Genomic DNA, 22096 nt, shown 5'->3' on the forward strand with positions numbered 1-22096 from the left:
ACACGGTCATCTACAGTATTCTGTTCTTTCGAGAACCGTTACTGTCTACATGTATATAGTTAGTGGCTACCCAGCCATTGACCTTCGTCTGTGCGAATGCGCACAGGCTGACCAAACTCTTACGGGTATCGCCAAAGCGTGCGCGAGTAGTGAGTGAATGGGCAAATGTCTATAAGGACAGTTGGGAATGTGAGTCTCACGGGAAGCGTGCAAGGGATAAGTCCCTGCAGTCGTGCTATTCATCTGTGTCCTCGGTGGCTCAGATGGATAGAGCGTCTGCCATGTAAGCAGGAGATCCCGGGTTCGAGTCCCGGTCGGGGCACACATTTTCAGCTGTCCACATCGAGGTATATCAACAACACCTGTCGGCAGCTGAGGGTTTCAGTTAGTCATCATTTATTGAAGAATTAAATGATCTGCTGAATGGAATGAACTATCTAATGAGTACGGATTGAGAGTAAGTCGAAGAAAGACGAAAGTGATGAGAAGCAGCAGAAATGAGAACTGCGAGAAACTTAACATCAGGACTGATGGTCACGAAGTATAGGAAGTTAAGGAATTCTGCTACCTATGCAGTAATGTAATCAATGACGGACGGAGAAGGAAGAACATCAAAGTAGACTAGCAATGTTATAAAGGACATTGCTTGCCAACAGACGAATACTAGTATCAAATAAAGGTGTTAATATGAGGAAGAAATTTCTGAGAATGTACGTCTGGAGTACAGCATTGTTTGGTAGTGAAACATGGGCTGTGGGGAAAACCGGAAATTAGAGAATCGAAACATTTGAGATGTGGTGCTACTGACGAATGTTGAAACTTAAATTGACTGATAAGGTATGGAATGAGGAGGTTCTGCGCAGAATCGGGGAGGCAATGAATATGTGGAAAGCACTTATAAGGAGAAGGGACAGACTAATAGGACATCAGTTAAGGCATCAGGGAATGACTTCCATGGTACTAGGGGTAGCTGATGAAGGCAAAAACTGTAGAAGACAGAGAATGGTAAACATCCAGCAAATAACTGAGGACGTAGGTTGCAAGTGCTACTCTGAGATGAAGAGGTTGACACATTAGAGAAATTCGTGGCGGGCAGCATTTCTGTGACAGTCACCATATAAAAGCAGCATGTCTAAACTTCTGCCTAATGGTGTATACGTCTGCATGCAAGGGAAGTTCAAGCAGAAATGATCTGTCGATAGACGTCACAGTTCCTACTAGCTCTGCAGTGCAGGCAAGTAAATACTCGAAAGATACAGAGGAAGTAGGATACAGTAAAGCCGTTTCTGTGAAATTGTCTGGAAACAAGATTTTCGTTTTGTATTTGTTATGTCTGGCGAAATATGTGGAGGCAGTGTCCGTAGAATGTAAATAGCTTTTTATTTAGTGTTGTAAACTTCTAACCTCTATTGGCTTGACTTGATAACCCAAACGATGCAATGAAAGAGTCAGCTGTCAGTAACATAATGTCGAATAAAGGACGATAAAGTAAATGCCCTTTAGATTATCTGTCACCAGTGTAGGTTTTGGTGCCGTGTCTCGTGCACAAGAATCTTTTGTTACTTGAGGAAGAGTTTCTCCGGCTGCCCGATGGACTAAATGATAAAGGCGTGATTTTAACTAGAGCGATAAAAAAGACAATGCCAAGGGAATTACGGACGTCTATACGCCACGGTCAAACACGTGCTCCTCGTATCTGTTTGGTATTTCCAGGTAATGCTTTCTGCGCACTAGATAACTACATGGCAACTACATGGCGACAATAGCACTGGACGATATAATAAATCAGGTAGCTCTGCTTCCGGGCGCTCGGGCATTGACTTGACGATGGCATCACAATAAATCGAAAACACATATATAGTAGATTATGTATGATTTACCTAAATTCTTTAGCGCAGTACACCATGTAATTAACGTTAGTGACAACGTAACAGATCGACAATCGAAATCATGGCCCAGACATCAGTAGACAGCGCTCAAACGATTGCAGTATTCCAGGACGCCACCAAGATGTCTCAGCTTGTCTATCGAAGATAACTCTCAGCTAAAAAGTAATACATCACATTTTACCAGCATCTCTGAACCAGTGGTTATGCTTAATTCTTCATGATTTCTTTCCTCTCACGGTTTCTAGTACCGAAGGATCGTAGGAGAGCCTTTGCGCAAACTATGGACAGGAATTGGCAGTAAGCTGAATTCTCGACTGTCCACCCCCCTCCCCCACCCCCTCCCCCATACACGAGGTCAGAGTGGCTGTTAGCAGGGCAATGTTGGCAAAAGACAAGATTATGGGTTGAGAGATTAGTCTGGTACACAGTTTTAGCAGAGCAGTCATAAGTAAGTTTATAATGCAAGATAAATACGTAATCCGATCTTCCGATGAGATTGGCCGGAATCATTTAAGTTTTGGACCCATTCAAAAATAACCTATGATACGATTTTAGTGTTGACGCCGTTAAAGTTGTTAACAAAATATCTAATACCAGAATTTACTTATACAATTTTCGTTCTCTGTAATGAATATCATTCGATTTCGATTTCTAACCTTTTTATGTGTCCATAGAGGATTCTGGCTTCAAGAAAGTATAATTTGAAGATTTTTCGTCATGCCGTAAAAGATGTCTTGAGAGCGCCAAATGCTGATGATTATAAAGTTTTTTAATTTTCGGTTTTCAGGCATCATAACCCACAGATATTCTCAAAATAACATCGTAAGACCCCAAAAACGTAGACAGAACACAGGTTCTCATTGTCTCAAGCATCACAAGTTTAAAACAGTTTATAAATGCCGACCTAAGCACAAGTAAACACAAGTAAACGAAGGAAGACATCGTCTTGGTCACTTCGCATGTTTATTAGGATTATCAGTTTCGATGTTTATTACTGGATGCAACGTCTAATTACTGGGATGCACAGTTCGTCAATCTTCACGCTGCTAACAGCTGGACTTCGCAGTAATTAGGTGTTGGATCCGAGCATAACCTGTAACCGATAATCGTAGTAAACGTACGAAGTGATCCAGACGGTGTCTTTCTTCAGTTATAATGACAAATGGTCACGGATTTCTGAGACGTTATTCCTCCTGTTAAGAGAGACTTTCACATGTTACGTGCTGCATCTTATCCCAATATTGTCTTTTCCATTCTTCTGTTGATGTTGTACCTGATGTCTTATTTCTCCTGCCTTGAAAGTCTTCTAAAGCTAATATTTTATTCTTAGAAATGTTTCTTCATGTTATTTACTATTTCCTGATGTTTCTCCTTCTAACTCGTTTCTTATTTCTGTGTTGTGCGCTATTCTTAACTCATTTTTCCAGAAATACAGGAATATTTGTTTCTTTAGCCTGTTTTCATTCATTCGCTGGAGGGGTCGAAAGAAGATTAAACTTCACTTTTCCATTATTTGTAATATTTTCTCTCTATCCTGGTAGATGTCATAATTTCTTTTCATTTTACAACTATCTATAGTCTGTAGTTCACCCATTATTTTTCCAATAATTCGGCATCATGTATGTTGTGTCTAGACAAGACAGCCTAGACACAATGAGAGGAAGCCGAAAGGCACGCGCTTAAACTCACGCAGGCTGACGTGAGGTCTGAAACAGGATACGTAATGAATGCTATAAAGAAAAGTACGTAGCTTCTGGAATACTTAACTTTAATCCACATTTGTAGAACATCGCTCTTGATGATACATTAATAGAATCTCAATATCAGTTGAATACGGCGCCTTGCTAGGTCGTAGCAAATGTAGCTGAAGGCTATGCTAACTATCGTCTCACACTGGACTCGCATTCGGAAGGACGACGGTTCAATCCCGCGTCCGGCCATCCTGATTTAGGTTTTCCGTGATTTCCCTAAATCACTCAGGCAAATGCCGGGATGGTTCCTCTGAAAGGGCACGGCCGACTTCCTTCCCCATCCTTCCCTAATCCGATGAGACCGATGACCACGCTGTCTGGTCTCCTTCCCCAAACCAACCAACCAACTATCGTCTCGGCAAATGAGAGCGTAGTTGTCAGTGAACCATTGCTATGAACGTCGGCTGTACAACTGGGGCGAGTGCTAGTACATCTCTCTAGACCTGCCGTGTGGTGGCGCTCGGTCTGCGATCACTGACAGTGGCGACACGCGGGTCCGACGTGTACTACCGGACCGCGGCCGATTTAAAAGCTACCACCTAGCAAGTGTGGTGTCTGGCGGTGACACCACACAGTATCTCTATCCTCTCCAGCTGTATATAAACATTGTGGCACAGAGTTTTAGTTACATACTTCTAATTATGCATTTCCCGTTATAGATGCTCTTTCCATTCTATTAACTCTTACATCTATTGCTAATTTTGCCAGTTCACCTTGATGTATGGTTTCTCCATTTTAATTTACTGACTTCTCCATTTTAATTTACTAACTTGCTGTATTTCACTTATTTGTGTTTTTATGTATTTTGATATAATTTTTATATTTTCCATGAACTTCTGCTCTGTAACCTTAAATTCCGAGAGCCTTTCTTTTCGCTGTACTTCCCAGAATATTTATTTCACTCATTGCTCCCGTTACATTTTCTTAAAGTACTACAAAATCATCTGCAAAATTCCGGAGGTTTGACTTTAATTCAGTTTGATTTATTTCCCATAACTGCTGGTACAGTTTTGTGACTTTCTAGCTCGATACGCTTACAAATTATTTCTGAAACACAGAAGACGGTAGACAAACAATTTACAGGTAAATAAAATGCGGAGGTAAATGCAATAGCATTAATAATGTTATCAAAACTAAATGCCTGTTGTTTAAATGTAATAAAGGAATACCGATAAAACAGGACCACTGCCGACCGCGAGGTTGAATGCCTTCTGGTGATGCTGCGGGAAAATGACGCAGTAAGGAAAGAATGTAAGCGGAAGAGAGACAAATGGGCAGTCATTATAACAAAGTTACGGGCAACAAATGCGGAAATGCACTGACATAAGCGGTTTTAACAAAGGAAACATTATTGTGGCGCTACCGCTAGAAATGAGAATCTCTCAAACAGCGAAGATGGTCGGCTGTTTGCGTACTCCTGTCGCGAGCATCTATGGAAAGTGATGGAATAAGGCGAATGCCAGGTGGTAGTGGACGTCCTAGTCTCATCGCAAAACGTAGAGGTCGGAGTTTCCCGTCACTGTGTAATCCAGGATAGATACCATCTGTGGCAGATCTTGCTCTTACAGGTACAAGTGTTTCGGACCACACAGTCCGCATAGTCCATTGTTGACGATGGAGCTTCACATCACACGACCCTTACGTGTCCCTGTATTAACCCAACCCTTACGTGTCCCTGTATTGACACAACGACATCGTCAGTCACGATAGCAGTGGGCGCAGCGTCACTGAGTTTTCACCGTGGATCAATAGAAACGTGTCGCCTGTCGAATGAATCGCATTTATTGTTACACCAGGTCGATGGTTGAGGACCTAACACGTTGTCATCCAGGGAAATAGCTGCTTGAAACATGCACCGTACCACAGATGAAGGCCGGAGAGAATGTAACTATGCTTTAGGGTACATCAAGTTGGGATTCTGATTTTACTAGAAGACACCATGAAGGTGGTGAACCACGTGAACGTTATTGTGGACGTGGTTGAAGTCTTCTCAGATAGCGACAACTCTCCGCGACACAAGGCCGGAATCGTGCTGCTGTGGTTTGAGGAGCGTGACACTGAACACACATTCGTGTTTTAGCCGGAAAATGTCCGTGATCGGTACTCTTTGCAACACATATCTGGCGTCAGCTGCAGGCCCACATACCGCCGTCCCGTAATTTGCGGGAATTTAGGGCCCTGTTAGTAGACATCTGGTGCCACATACTTCAAAAAAATGTTCAAATGTGTGTGAAATCTTATGGGACTTAACTGCGAAGGTCATCAGTCCCTAAGCTTACACACTACCCAACCTAAATTATCCTAAGGACAAACACACACACCCATGCCCGAGGGAGGACTCGAACCTCCACCGGGGCCAGCCTCACAGTCCATGACTGCAGCGCCTGAGACCGCTCGAGCGGCGCCACATGCTTCTGGAAATCTATCAAGAACTTGTAGAATCCATGCGTATCAGAATCGCTGCTATACTGTGTTTGAAAAAAAAGACACATGCCCTGTTAAACAGGTGGTCCAAGTGTTTTGGCCCATCGGTATATATTGAAAATATTTCACACATTTGTGACTCGTGGACTAACACAACTGCCGATTCAAATCAAAACAAAGATAAATAAGCGTTAGCGCAGTGCAACAGAGCAACGAAATGGAACACGTGGCAGCAATGTTTATCTAACAGCCCACTAATAATAAGATTCGAAAACAAACGCTCTTTGTCTGACTGAGATTAACTGCGATATAAAACTACATAATCAACTAAAAAAAATGGAAAGGAAGTCTATTACAAGGGAGTTTCGATATTAACCGGAGCAAAATAATTAAAAATTTCAGCCTCCTCTAGACCTACAAGTAAACTTAAATTTCGTATAAACACTCAAACTCAGTGACCAAAAACCACTATCAAATATTCTAAGTTAGATGATAAGTTAAAGTATTTCACTAGCGCAATTCCTTCGTAGCCCAGACTATCTCGACTGCCGTCGAGAATATCCGCTCGTAAAAGACGACAACGCCGAACAATGACAGGCAACCAAGAAAAGACTAAAGACGGTACGCACACTGCTACTCTTCCTTAAATGCTTCTGTGAGGTCCCATACCACTGAGTGCCTGTTAAATGTCGGAACAATGACCACCATCGTAAATCAAGGCTATTTCCACGGATATACAGTGAAAAACGTTAATACTCCGACACTACTTTGTAGCATCATAACTTTATTCTTAATAAAACAAACTAAGGCCGGCCGAAGTGGCCGTGCGGTTAAAGGCGCTGCAGTCTGGAACCGCAAGACCGCTACGGTCGCAGGTTCGAAACCTGCCTCGGGCATGGATGTTCGTGATGTCCTTAGGTTAGTTAGGTTTAACTAGTTCTAAGTTCTAGGGGACTAATGACCTCAGCAGTTGAGTCCCATAGTGCTCAGAGCCATTTGAACCAAAACAAACTAAAACATAACCAAGTAGGCCTATTATATTGAGCCTGTAAATAATTACATAAACTTTATTGACATAACTTGTAAAAGTTCTTTAATAATAAGATTTAAATGAACCTCGGTTCTGTTTTCACGTTACTTTAATATTCGCACACTTTTCACAGTTAATAACTTGAATACAAATTTTTGTGACAAATATATAAAGGGTGTTCGGAAATTCCCGTTACAAGTTTCTAGGACTTGTTAAGGGGATTGAGTATATATTACTTTGAATAGGAAACCATGTCCAGAAATATACTGTTTCTGTGTTACAGCCGTCTGAAAACATGTTTGCTAGGTAGGTTTTCAACAGGGTAGTTATCGGGGAGGGGGGTCTTGACGTCGGATTAGGTACTGTCTTTTGTCGCCTATCATACCTCTCTCATCTGTTTTGAGCCTCATTGATGTGTCTGTGAGGTGGTATGGAGTGTTGGAGGTGGTGTTGGTCATAGCAGACGGTGCTGGAAGTACCGTCCATTGCACGCGCATTTGCCCGTCTTCTCGTTGACGGATTCTCTTCAATATGATGCAGTACACTCTCTTATGGTCCAGGTGTTCGACGTCTCCATCGAACTCCACAGTCTCGTCTACTGCCGGTGAAGGTGCCTCTTTCTCGAAACCATTACGTAATTGTGCTGAAAAGGGTAATCGATGGAACAAACGTGCACAGCGACCTTGATGAAGGTGACGAGCGGCTCTTCGATTTCCGTGATCTTCGCCATACAGAAGAATCTATCATGTTTCTCCCCTCGTAGTAAACTCTTTGGCTATTTCCATTTTCTTCTTTCGATTCTGCTTTTTCCCGTACGGTTTCTTCCTAGCCACTCTTCCATTGTACCCACTATCTTTCAATGCTCTGAGAATCTTTTGAGATGTACCTTCTTTCTGGTCTCGTCTAGAAGTTCACTTGGTAATCTGGGTGCTCTGAGTGTAAGATCCTTCTTTATTTTTCATATTACATTCCTTTTCGTACTCGACTCCAGCTTCTTAGGATGGCCCTTTTGAGGTATAGAACCTCGTTTTATAATCATCTGACGGTATCTCCTTCTGCATTCTCACTCAGCGTGGCAGCAGTTTGTCTATATGGTTTACCTTTCGCGTGAAAAATTACAATTTTTGATGTATCAAAACGGGTATTACTTTTGCGTGACATTGTACCGCCTGGACTGTAGACCGCGCTTGGAATCAAACACTGTCTTCTAGCTCATAGTCACTTAATATGAACGGTCGAAACAAGTACTTCATTGCCAACTACCCGAATATTAACGTAACGTGAAAATAGGCCAGCGTTTTATTTAAATTTCACATCGTACTATTTAACCGCTGTTACAAGTTATGTACATTGATTGGTTGATTTCGGAGGAGAGGACCAAACAGCGAGGTCACCGGTCTCGTCGGAGTAGGGAAAGATGGGGAAGGAAGTCGGCCGTGCCCTTTCAAAGGAACCATCCCGGCAATTGCCTGAAGCGATTTAGGGAAATCACGGAGAACTTAAATCGGAACTTCCAGACGCGGGTTGGAACCATCGTCGCCCCGAACGCGAGACCAGTGTGCTACCCAATGCGTCACTCTCTCGGTGTTGTGTAGAAAAAGTTAACACTGTTATTTACTGGACGTCTACATTAATATAGTACCTGAATGTTGATATGTTTGCTTTTTAAGACTAAAGTTATTATGCTACAAAATAAAATACATAATGGCACAATAAAACTACGGTTACTACGATTAATTTGTGACGTCTCGTTACAAAACAACATAATATTACTTAACTTACTAAAAGAATTTCTAAACATCCTTTTATTTGGTTTTACAATATGAAATAGTTACATTAAAATTACAAAGTAAGTATGCGATGAGGCGGAAGAGACTTCTTCCTTTTGCCCCCTAGATACATGTTTTTTCGTGCACATGGTTTTATTAATCGCACTTCAGCAGTGATTTAATACAACTTTTAGTAAATGCCTTTGACATCCACAATCATTTGATGTGCATCCGATAGCTAAGGGATAGGTTGTCTTTATCTCAGTTATGTGACTGATGCTGCCTTCTTACCACGTGTAGCTTGTGCAGGACTTATTGCCGTGGCGCATTTGCATACCTGTATGTTACAATATACACTCCTCGAAATTGAAATAAGAACACCGTGAATTCATTGTCCCAGGAAGGGGAAACTTTATTGACACATTCCTGAGGTCAGATACATCACATGATCACACTGACAGAACCACAGGCACATAGACACAGGCAACAGAGCATGCACAATGTCGGCACTAGTACAGTGTATATCCACCTTTCGCAGCAATGCAGGCTGCTATTCTCCCATGGAGACGATCGTAGAGATGCTGGATGTAGTCCTGTGGAACGGCTTGCCATGCCATTTCCACCTGGCGCCTCAGTTGGACCAGCGTTCGTGCTGGACGTGCAGACCGCGTGAGACGACGCTTCATCCAGTCCCAAACATGCTCAATGGGGGACAGATCCGGAGATCTTGCTGGCCAGGGTAGTTGACTTACACCTTCTAGAGCACGTTGGGTGGCACGGGATACATGCGGACGTGCATTGTCCTGCTGGAACAGCAAGTTCCCTTGCCGGTCTAGGAATGGTAGAACGATGGGTTCGATGACGGTTTGGATGTACCGTGCACTATTCAGTGTCCCCTCGACGATCACCAGTGGCGTACGGCCAGTGTAGGAGATCGCTCCCCACACCATGATGCCGGGTGTTGGCCCTGTGTGCCTTGGTCGTATGCAGTCCTGATAGTGGCGCTCACCTGCACGGCGCCAAACACGCATACGACCATTATTGGCACCAAGGCAGAAGCGACTCTCATCGCTGAAGACGACACGTCTCCATTCGTCCCTCCATTCACGCCTGTCGCGACACCACTGGAGGCGGGCTGCACGATGTTGGGGCGTGAGCGGAAGACGGCCTAACGGTGTGCGGGACCGTAGCCCAGCTTCATGGAGACGGTTACGAATGGTCCTCGCCGATACCCCTGGAGCAACAGTGTCCCTAATTTGCTGGGAAGTGGCGGTGCGGTCCCCTACGGCACTGCGTAGGATCCTACGGTCTTGGCGTGCATCCGAGCGTCGCTGCGGTCCGGTCCCAGGTCGACGGGCACGTGCACCTTCCGCCGACCACTGGCGACAACATCGATGTACTGTGGAGACCTCACGCCCCACGTGTTGAGCAATTCGGCGGTACGTCCACCCGGCCTCCCGCATGCCCACTGTACGCCCTCGCTCAAAGTCCGTCAACTGCACATACGGTTCACGTCCACGCTGTCGCGGCATGCTACCAGTGTTAAAGACTGCGATGGAGCTCCGTATGCCACGGCAAACTGGCTGACACTGACGGCGGCGGTGCACAAATGCTGCGCAGCTAGCGCCATTCGACGGCCAACACCGCGGTTCCTGGTGTGTCCGCTGTGCCGTGCGTGTGATCATTGCTTGTACAGCCCTCTCGCAGTGTCCGGAGCAAGTATGGTGGGTCTGAGACACCGGTGTCAATGTGTTCTTTTTTCCATTTCCAGGAGTGTACATCATGTATTCGAAATGTAGACTGGTGTTTGCTGACTGTGTCAGCTTTCGTTTGATACTTCATATCATGTGATCACTAACATGGATAAATTAATATTAACTTCTACTGTCCATTGCGTTATTCATAATTAAAAACAATTGGAACTTCTTAATACTTATCGTAGAAGAAAGTCTAGTGTTGTAATGTGCTCATCTCAACACCGTGATTTTTATGGTATATTTATTTTTATTGTGTCTGTAACGTAATTTCCCTGAAAATACAATATCCATCTGATATTTTCGTCTATGTAGTGGTCGTCGTTTGGCCCATGGCTCTGTGGATCCGCCGGCGAAAATTGCGCGCCCACCGGTCACTCGGCTTACCTGAGGCTAGCTCCGGCTGGCCGCCAAATCGGCATTTAACTCCTCATCCACCAGCGCATGCTTTGTGAGCAGTCTCTTGGTAATGTCTGAAGATGAAATTGACAGCAAAGAAAACTCTGAGCAAGTTTTAAACAAGAGATTTCTGAAGTGTTTATATTTGTTTTACTATACCACACCACATTCTTGAAGCTTATTCTGGCATTAGTGACAAATTTTTTAAAATTATGTCTGTACCTTAGCGGTATAAATTTTTTAAGCTTATGAGTCAATCCAATGAAAAGTTACGGCAATTCATATAAAGTATTCTGGTACGGGGAAACTCATTCAAAAAAACCCGTTGACTTAGAATCACGAAATCTGGCAAGAAGCAGTGTTTTACAGTACAAATAAACAATGGTTATTTGTAGCTATATGTGAGACGAAAAATATTTCTTTTCTCATTTGTTATCCGACTTCCAAATTAAAATTTAAACTTTCATTTAAGTCTTGGAATCCCTGTGGACCGTCATCCTGGCGGTATCAATGTCCGTAACAGGCAATACTTGTCAATATCCTCGATTCCGGAAATCGATAAAATCGATAAACTGTTTGTATACATAATCAAGTTTGTTCGGAAATTTCAGTGTGTGAGTGGTAGTCATACCCGGCACATTATTACACACACACACACACACACACACACACACACACACACACACACACAGACATATATGTGTGTGTGTGTGTGTGTGTGTGTGTGTGTGTGTGCGATTATACCCTGTCGGATCACCCGAAGATTCTTGGTTCTATTTCCTTTTCTTTCCACACTGCTCTTATTTTTTCTGCAAGGGCTCTCTTCCTTTCCTCTGTGCATTTTGTTACTGCTTTCTTCGGAGCTTCGTTCTCTGACTTAACTTCCCATCAGTCACCTTTCTGGTTTGAGATCAAGCAAGGGTCAGGGTTGTTTGGACAGAGAGTGACAAAACTCCTTCGTTGTTCGTAAAACTTATAATTGATTTCATATGAAGCGGCTTCAAAATGGTTCAAATGGCTCTAAGCACTATGGGACGTAACATCTGAGGTCATTAGTCTCCTGGACTTAGAACTACTTAAACCAAACTAACCTAAGGACATCACACATGTCCATGCCCGAGGCAGGATTCGAACCTGAAACCATAGCAGACTGAAGCGCCTAGAACCGCTCTGCCACAGCGTCCGGAGGCCGTTTCTAAGTGGAAATTACAACGTATCTAAGCCTGAACATTTCTGTCGCCGAAAGTGGGGAACAGCACAAGATCCAGTCTACTTGCTCACATGCTCTGTGCTGGAACAACATTGCTCAACACTGGACATGATCGAGGAAAGTAACAAATCCATCGGAGTTTCTGCGTTCTGAAAATGCTGACATCAGTTTCAAATATATTAAAGTTTAATTATTTGATACCCGTTATGTGATGAACAGTATGATGATAATATTTTTCACTATAGACAGAGGTTTCAACTAATAGTCAATGAAATGGCTAACGTTGTTTTATTTCTTTACAAAGAAGAAAAAAAGAAATTGGAATAATTATTACAAGACATTCTCATGTGCATGTACATAAGTGTGTATGACAAATGGGATAAAATCTATTTTTAAGTTGAAGAAGTCGACACTAGCGTATAATCAAAGAAATGTTACAAGCAGCGTTATCTAGTGACGCAGAATTGGTAGAGTTCTCGCTCACAGTATTACGTATCATAAGGTGTCTTTTGGATTCAGTTTGGTAAGGTGGAGATATCAAGCGAGTTAACTCTTGGCCACTCAGTAGAAGTAGTGCGTGGCGTCGATGGCGCTGAGGCTGATGGAAGCCAAGCTGTGCAGCTGATCATTGATGATGGTGACCACGCTGTCGCTGAAGAATCCCAGCAGCCACGAGGCGATCAACGACACCAGCCAGTTGAGGATGCCCAGGCCTGTTATCTCTACCTCAACGTTCCTGTGGACACAAAGAAACATTTGTCTTATGAATGTTGTGACTGCATCTCCAGAAAGTGTAGTGAGTAGGCAGTATCCTTTAATAGACACACACAAACACACACACACACACACACACACACACACACAGACACTCTCACACACACACATACACACACACGATGTGCCGAACATTTTGAGAGGTGGCAGTACTCACCAAAACACAGAAAAAGTCCAGTAAACAAGGGCTCTAAAATGTATACAGGTATCGGCACTCGTTCTTCTTCGATACTATGAAACAAAAATTTTCTATTCAACAAGTGCTCATAGCTCTTAAGGTATGTAATTTAGAGCCCGTGTTTATTTCTCCTCGCTCTGGTCTATGTTTCTTGTCCCCTAAACCTTGGAACTCAAAGAGCTTGCTGTGGAAGAGATGCGTCTCACAGTATCGAAAATTATCAAGTGCCCATAGCTCTTACCGTATGCAATCTACAGCCCATATTCATCAGACCATTCTTCTTGCTTTTGGTGGTTACTGCCACCTCTCAAAGTATAGACACTTATATTAACAGCCTGTATACGCAACACGCATGCAGGTGCCATAAATCTGTTGCGAAGTTCTGGAAGATAGCAAGAGGGTCATGGGTAGGTACGAAGAATCTAAATTATGCACCCAGGTATATCCGACAGGTTAAGGAAACTAAAAGACGTTACGTCACACTGACGAAGCAGTCGCTGGAAATATTTTATATTTTTGATGTAATTCATTGTAAGGTAAAAGAATTACTGAGAAAATCTAGAGAACCAGCTTCTCCAGCTGACAGGAGAATGATTCTATTGCTTCCAAAGCAATTATCGCGTAAGGGACGTGGTTATAAGAGAAATTAGAAGTGAAGTCAGTGTATATATGAAGAAAGTATGTACATGAAGATACAGAAGTCTGAAGATAAGCAAGCACTACCTGTTGTTGTTGTTGCGGTCTTCAGTCCAGAGACTGGTTAGATGCAGCTTTCCATGCTACTCTATCCTGTCCAAGCTTCTTCATCTCCGAGTAACTATTGCAACCTATATCCTTCTGAATCTGTTTGGTGTATTCATGCCTCGGTCTCCGATTTTTACTCCCCGCGTTTCCCTCCAATACTAAATTGATGATCCCTTGATGCCTCAGGACGTGTCCTACCAACCGATCCCATTTTCTAGTGAAGTTATGGCACAGATTCCTTTTCTTCCCAGTTCTGTTCAGTACCTCCTCATTAGTTACGTAATCAACCCATTTAATCTTCAGCAATCTTCTGTAGCATCACGTTTCGAACGCTTCTATTCTCTTCTTGTCTATTTACCATCCATGTTTCACTTCCGTACATGGCAACACAAATACTTTCAGAATCGACTTTCTGACAGTCAAACATATTCTCGACGTTAACAAATTTCTCTTCTTCAGAAACGCTTTTCTTACCATTGCTAGCCTACATTTTATGTCCTCTCTACTTCGAACTATGCTGAGTTATTACATCGTCTTGCCGCTGCAACAGCGTGAATATTCTGCATCCAGCAAAATGCTAAACTCGTTCAAAAGAAATACTGAGATCCACACAGAGTGCTCCCTATAAATCAAAACTCATCTAATACTTTAAGTGTCTCATGGTTGTGACCACCCATTGCACTCTGTGTGGATCTCAGTATTTCTATGAATGTGTCTTGACTTTCTTTAGTCTTGCTTCCATTATCAGCCGGAGCTAATTGAGGGATAATTCTCGCACTTGTTAGCTCTTGCCATATTCGAAATTATATCGATGACATTTTTCCGAAACTCAGATAGTATGTCGCGAGACTCTACACACAAACGTCAATTATTTTAGGAAATCTGATAGAATGTTGGTATCCCTTCTGCGTTATTTGATGTTAAGTCCTCCAAAGCTCTTCTAAATTCTGATTCTAATACTGCATCCCCTTCCTCAAAGTCGACTTATGTTTCTTCTTGTATCACATCAGACAAATCTTCCCTCTCATAGATGAATTCAGTGAGCTCTTTCCACCTATCCGCTCTCTCTCCTGCATTTATCAGGGGAGTACCCGATGCACTCTTAATGTTACCACCCTTGTTTTAATGTCATAGAAGGTTGTTTTGACTTTCCTGTATGCTGAGACTGTCCTTTCAACAATCATTTTTTTCGATTTCTTCACATTTTTCATGCAAGCATTTCGTTTTAGCTTCCCTGCACTTCCTAATTGCTCATTCCTCAGCGAATTGCACTTCTGAGTTTCCCAGCACAGTTTTGTACCACCGCCTTTCATCGATCAACCGAAGTATTTCTTCTGTTAGTTATGATTTCTTCGCAGTTATTTTCGTTGTACATATGTTTCTCTTTCCAACTTCTGTGATGGCTCTTTTAAGAGATGTTCATTCCTCATCAAATGAACATACTACCTAATGAGCTATTCCTTACTGCTGTATATATATCCTTAGAGAACTTCAAGCGCGTCTCGTCATTCCTTCACTGATTCACGTGATCAGACCCAGTGGACCGCGCGCCAGCACAGTTAGAGCTCTCCATCTGCCTCTGTCTTCTGCTACCTGTCTCCAGTTTTCCGTGGCTCCCTGCTGCAACAAGTCTTCACTCACTCCATCGATCCACCTCTTTCTAGGTCTTCTCACTGGTCTGCTACCTGACGGGACCCAGTCCATTGCAATTTTGGAGCCGCTTGTTGCCTCCATTCTAGTTACATGTCCAGCCCATTGCAGTCTTTGGTTCTCATCATTCCCAACATGTTAGGGTTCTTGTAAAGGTCTTCTAATTTTGTGGTTTGGCGTCTTCTCCATTCTACGGTAATCTGATCTCGGACTGTTCCAAATATTTTCCTGAGGATCTTCCTTTCAAATGTAAGCAGGCAGATAAGGTGTTGTTTTCCAGCGCTCCAAGTTTGAGAACCATAAAGTACTACTGGCATTATTAATATCTTATACAATTGTAGCTTTAGTTGTTCAGAAACATTTCAACATTTTAATATAGGGTCTAGAGAGTGATAGTATATGATTCCCGCCTGCAACCGTGCTTTTGTCTCTCCTTTGGTTGATGTTACTTCTGTAAAAATTGATCCAAGATATTTGAACTCTTTCACATATTTATAGCTGGTGTGGTTCACAATTAAATTTTGAGAGTTTTGGATCTTTCTTCCTATGGTCATATACTCAGTCCTTGGTCCTTCCGTATCCCACTTCTTTGCGGATTGATTCTTCCTCAGTAACCTCTTAAACTTCAGCCCATTCTTCATCACTGCTGCAGTGTGATCTAGGTCTGTACCTGCTCCTGGGTACGCCTTACAATACAGTATCTGATTTCTAAATCTCTGTCTGAAATTTTCCCGTCTCACGCGTTCTTTTCCAAGTATACCTCCTCCTCTTGTGATTCTGAAATTTATTACAGAACTCAACTAATCTTTCTCCTCTCTCATTCCTTGTCCGAAGCCCAAATTCTCTTAATTATTTTAGTTCGCTAATTATTAATCTTTTCTTCTACACCTTCCCTTACAACTGCATTCCAGTCCCTCATGACTATTAGATTTTCATCTCCCTTTGTGTATTGTATTACTCTTTCAATATCCTCATATACTTTTTTTAATGGTTCAAATGGCTCTGAGCACTATGGGACTTAACGTCTGAGGTCATCAGTCCCCTAGAACTCAGAACTACTTAAACCTAACTAACATCAATCCCCTGGAACTCAGAACTACTTAAACCTAACTAACCTAAGCGGTCGCGCGGTTGCAGACTAGCGCCTAGAACCGCTCAACCACTCCGGCCGGCATACTTTTTTTTTAACTCTACATCTTCAGATTGCGATGTCGGCATGTGTACCTGAACTACCGTTGTCGGTGTTGGTTCGCTGTCGATTCTGATAAGAATAACCGTATCACTGAACTGTTCGCAGTAACAAACTCTCTTCCCTACCTCCCTGTTCACAACGAATTCTACTCCCGTTATACCATTTTCTGCTGCTGTTGACATTACCCTCTGCTCATTTGACCAGAAATACCTGTCTTCTTTCCATTTCAATTCATAGATTTGCTAGTTTCCCTATGTGATGTAACTTTTGCATTTCTTGCTTTTATGTTTTCGTTTTCTTTGAAGGCGAAGACAAAAGGAGAAGCGGTAGCCCAGCGTAGAGCCTGCGCCTACCGTCACGTATTTTTTATTTAAAATGTTAAAAAGCATAAGACCTTTTTCCTGTTCCTCGGTAAGAGGAACGCACTTTAATTTAGAGCGTGATCAGCGGGAGCAATTTTAAGTTGAGAGTACAAGTAAAAAATCTGTATTTTTGATCTGTGTAGAAGAAGTAATACATTCGTATTTTCACCAGTGAAAAATTGAGTTATTATTCCAAGTAGTACAGTAATATAGAAGAATTCAAGAAGCCCACCCGTATGCTTCGGAATTACATAGAAGATCCGATTACAAAGGGAATGATGGACACGGTGAAGAATTTGTAGGTGGCTACGGCGATGGGACGTAGTACTCGTATTATTAATTGGTAAGCATAAACCAACAACAAGAGAAAGAATATTTCGTCCATACAGAACTAATATGAACCAATACGTATGAACCCATTCGCAGGTATAGCCCAACTTATTCTGCTTGTCCTAGCGCCGAAAAATTAATCTCATTATTTCCATATATATTAACATTCATTATTATATATTTTTATTATATTATAAAGTCCTACTGTATACTGTCGGAAATAAGTCTCTTTATTTAGGGAGACAGTATACCTATCACGTTCAACCTTCTGACTTTCCACGCCCCGATTCGCTGAACGTTATCCCTCCGTTGGTTGTTAAACCTTTTGTCATAGTAACGTCCCCCTTGGCAGTCCTCTCCCAGAGATCCGAATGGAGAGATCATCATGACACCTTTTTAATTACAGGTCACATGTACTGGGGATACACGTTACGTATCTTTAGTGCAGTGTTTTCTATTGCCTTCTGCATCCTCCTGTCGTTGATCATTGCTGATTGTTCCGCCTTTAGGGGCAGTTTCCCACACCTAGGAGAAGAGAGTGCCCTGCTGTCCGCTCCTCCACCTTGTTTGACAAAGCCGTAGGTAGGATGATGGTGACTTCTTATACCGGAAGTCTTCGGCCACCAATGCTGATTATTAATCAAAATTTAACCAGTGGTGTATTTCGAACCCGGGACCGAGGACATTTTGATTACTAATCAAAGATGGTACCCCTATAAAAATTGTGGTATGAAACATATACCTTAATTTGAGGAAGAAATTTCTGAGAATATGCATTTGGAGCACTGCATTGTATGGCAGTGTATCATGGACACTGGGAAAACCGGAACAGAAGAGAATAGAGGAGTATGAGCCATGGAGCTACAAAAAAATGTTCAGAATTAGATTGAATGACAAGATAAAGAATGAGTAGTATCTCCACGGATTCTGCGAAGAAAGGAACATATGGAAGACATTCACAAGAAAAATGGGTATGGTGTATTAAGACATCACGAAATAACCTCCATGGCACCAGAGAGAACTGTATAGAGTAAAAACTAAAGACAGCGAGTAGAACACATCCAACAAATAACTGAGGACATGGGGTGCAAATGCTGCCCTGAGATGAAGAGGCTGGCGCAGAGCAGGAATTCTTTACGGGGCAACAAGCTTACTCGAAGTAGTCGATGCTGAGCTTCTCGATCGTGGGAGCGATGCCCGACATGAGGTTGACGCTGGCCTTGAGTGAAGCCGAGGCGGAGCCGATGGTGGCCGATATGGAGCCGTTGGGTCCCAGGCCCATGAAGTCCACCTCGTAATGGTCGAGGCCCACCTGCAGAACAAACGAAAGTGCCAATTAGGCCTTAAAATAACGTTTGGATTCGACGAGTGACAACGAGGTAGTTTTAATTCCTAAATAACTTCGTATCAGTCTCGAAGCTAAAGAAAACCGGCAGCACAATAGCAGCACTGTCTTCGTAAAATGGACTATAGCTACATAAGGAGGACAGCAGCGCTACTGATCATGAAGGATTTGTGTTCCTAAAACATATTTTTTCTAAGACTGTGATCGTGCAGTGATCGTCATTAGTGAGCAAGCCGAAGGTTACTGTGTAGAATCTCGATGGAGTGACGATTCTGCAAAAAGCAAATGGTTTCTGTATAAACTTTAATCACTTGCCAAACGTTAATGAAAATGTGTAATTTCCATTAGTGGCTTGGTAAAAGAGGAGTGAATGATACAAAACAGATGTGTTCAACTAGAACATTAACAGAATCCACATATGACACGTATAATCGCATGTTCGACTCTGGCTTAATTGAAAAGCAGATTCATTAACAGCTTACTAACGTCGTTCTTCCACGTTGCCATGATCGATCATCTATTAATTATAGATATTTCTATTTCTTCATAATGCTTCAGGGACAGTGATAACAATGAACGAAATATTAATAGAAAGAGGGAGTACAAAAAAAGAACAGAGTTTATTTAGTGTTCTGAGGAAAGGACGATAAGAAGCACTGGTATTGTTACTTACGAATAGGTTGTCAGCCTTAGTCTTTCTTTACGTTAAAACTGTATGCTTGACCGAGAGTCTTGCAGCCTGAATTATCCATGCACAGATTAGGATTCACCTTGTTCCATTCGATCATCCAAGGTGAGCATTCAGGCTGCTCCACTGATGCAACAGTATCCTAGCTCCTACGAAGTGCAAAACTCATTATGGAAGCTGTAATGTTGTTGGGGAAACCATACTGGCAAAACAATGAGGTTATTTATGCAAACCGCTGTAATGAAGGCAGGTAAACGGACTTCTCGAACAGGAGTGCCTCAATCACAACGCCATCTCGAAGCTACTAAGAAAAAATTACGCTCATTCTTTGATTTTTATATCTGAAACAATGTTTCCATTAAAAAGAAAAAAAAACATTCTGTTGTGTGATTGTCAGATAGCAGTAGAAAATTTGAAGAATGAGAAATTTTAGGGTCAAGATGATGTAGGACTCGTTTCGTAGAATGTAAATGGAATAAAGTAAAGGGAACTTAATGGTCTCGAATGAATAAAAGTTTTCAGTAAACAAGAAGTTTTCAATAAAAAGATGAATAACTCAAGGAAAAAGAACTACAATAATACCACCATGGAGCAAAAATATTAGTAAGATTTAATGTGTAATAGAATATTAACAACGAGCGCTTTTCCACCTTAAGGCACCAACTGCTATTTTAGAAAGTAAAACGTAGTTAAGGCAGACAGAATTGTTGCTGTTTACCAGACTAACCGATTTTATTTTAAGTGATTCGTCGTAGTATCCATTATTGAAAGTCATTTGTAACTAATTGCACTTAAAATATGAATTTCTACGTCACAAACTGTACTGTTGCACACGCGCTTCGAATTTGATAATTATAAACACTGTTTGAAATTCCATCGGCACGTAGTCACTCCGAAATTTATTTGCCATTCTAGTCCCCCTTGTTGATGGGTTTAGATGCCCCTCTGAATCTCAACAGACAAGATACGCTTCGCTCCAGTCATCATGACACATGGGATTGTGTTCAAACATGAAGATGATTGATAGAATAACTGTAGGGCGAAAGTCTGAGCTTATGCAGCTCAGTTAAATGTTGTAGTTGCCAAGACAACGCGCAGATTACAATTTTTAACAATAAGTAACTCTGTCATGAGTTTAAGGCAAAGTGATTGGGTACCTGTTCTTTCAGTTCGAGAAGTTGATGAAATGTGAACCGATTGATTATATCCAGATCAAAAGTATTCACCTTCTCCGTCGTGTTTCATGTTCCCTGAGAAGCAGCTTGCGCAAGTAGACATAATGCTATTACAGCATCCACCGTCTTTGCAACATTAAGTGGATCCAATCCGCAGCCGGACCTCGATTAGAACATTTCAGTTCTGCGAGTCTGTGGGACTAACAAGGAGAAGCCAAAATCCGTGCGTTACTGAAAACAGGACATTGCCCTCCACCGTACCTGCAGGTCAGCGATGCCCAGAGATCCAAAGACGGTGACGCCGAGCCCCTCATAGGCGAGGCTGATGTCGTCTTTCCTCCGCAGGTTCACGAGGTTCTTGATCCACAGACCGTCAACAGCTAGCGAACCGTGCCAAGTAATCCACAGAATCTGGAAATTAAAAAACACTGTAACAAACTTGTTTCAAATTATTTTATTACTATTACATTTTTCACATACTACTCGTAAGACTAGATTGATTTCCTCATTTTGTTACTGCGGCATCTCCCTATTTCTTCATGCATTCCACAGAAAAGTCTTTCAGTGGTCTGTGTCGTGCATTTTAATTTATCTTTCGATCCTCGCATCTCTGGCTCAGGTAAAATTAGCTACGAGTAGACACAGATGGCTACACGTCTCATCAATGTCTCTCTTATGTGCTATCCTTGTGCTTCTGTGACATATTTCTGCTTTGCAACTTATAATTTCATATATTATCGGTGCAGTTAATTATCTGAAATGGCTACAACAGGCTTTCGTAGGAGTAAACAGTCTCATCTTATTGAACTTATTAATTAATTTTAATAATTCGTAGTATTTCGACACATAAGCTTCAGCATCAGAGGTTAAATAATATGCTTATATTATACTCCGATAGAAATACTAACGGTTTCTTCTTTGAAGGAATTCCCAGCATTCACATTTCAGTACTGTATGGTTTTCTGAGAAGAATTTTTAATTTAAGAAGCTTTTTGCTCACGTCTGAACCGGAGCTGTTAGTGTAGATGTCAGTGTACAGTTTTATTTTTCACCTGCTCTCCTATTAAAGGTGAGTTCTTATTTGTAAACTTTGCGTTTATTCTGCTTCAACATTGTTCAGGTTTTTAAGCGCAGAAAAAAACGTTAGACATTGATTACGATTATTCCTTCTCCAAAGAGTGTATCTGTTTGTTTCACTTTCGGTATCCATTTTACGTTATTATAGTTCGGTGTTTCACGCTAGATACGGAATATTCTACTCTGTCTTACAGATAGGTGTTTTAACACAGAACACAATGAGAAGATAGTGTATTGTCCCATTCAACACTTTTCTACAAACAGTACCCAAAACGTTACTTATTACTAAACTTTGTATGACGTGTCTTGTACAACAAGGACGGAAAATATTTTTATATTAAGAATGCCCACTTTG

The 22096-nt window shown here is 42.0% G+C and overlaps 1 protein-coding gene and 1 non-coding gene across 2 annotated transcripts in view; one reads left to right on the top strand and one right to left on the bottom strand.

The window, feature by feature from the left end:
- The first annotated feature begins 248 nt into the window (after positions 1–248).
- Positions 249–322, top strand: Trnat-ugu. The gene has a single exon. It is a non-coding gene; the product is annotated as a tRNA-Thr (tRNA).
- A 12465-nt stretch (positions 323–12787) lies between these two features.
- The window catches only part of LOC124546785, a 34749-nt gene continuing 25440 nt past the window's right edge, over positions 12788–22096 (bottom strand). The window contains exons 9-11 of the mRNA XM_047125066.1: positions 20926–21075; positions 18611–18768; positions 12788–12962 (exon numbers count right to left, since the gene is read on the bottom strand). Of these exons, the coding sequence (XP_046981022.1) occupies positions 12788–12962; positions 18611–18768; positions 20926–21075 (483 nt within the window). The remainder of the gene's footprint in view (positions 12963–18610; positions 18769–20925; positions 21076–22096) is intronic.

The sequence above is a fragment of the Schistocerca americana genome, chromosome 1 (assembly GCF_021461395.2).
Source record: "Schistocerca americana isolate TAMUIC-IGC-003095 chromosome 1, iqSchAmer2.1, whole genome shotgun sequence".
Classification (NCBI taxonomy): domain Eukaryota; kingdom Metazoa; phylum Arthropoda; class Insecta; order Orthoptera; family Acrididae; genus Schistocerca; species Schistocerca americana.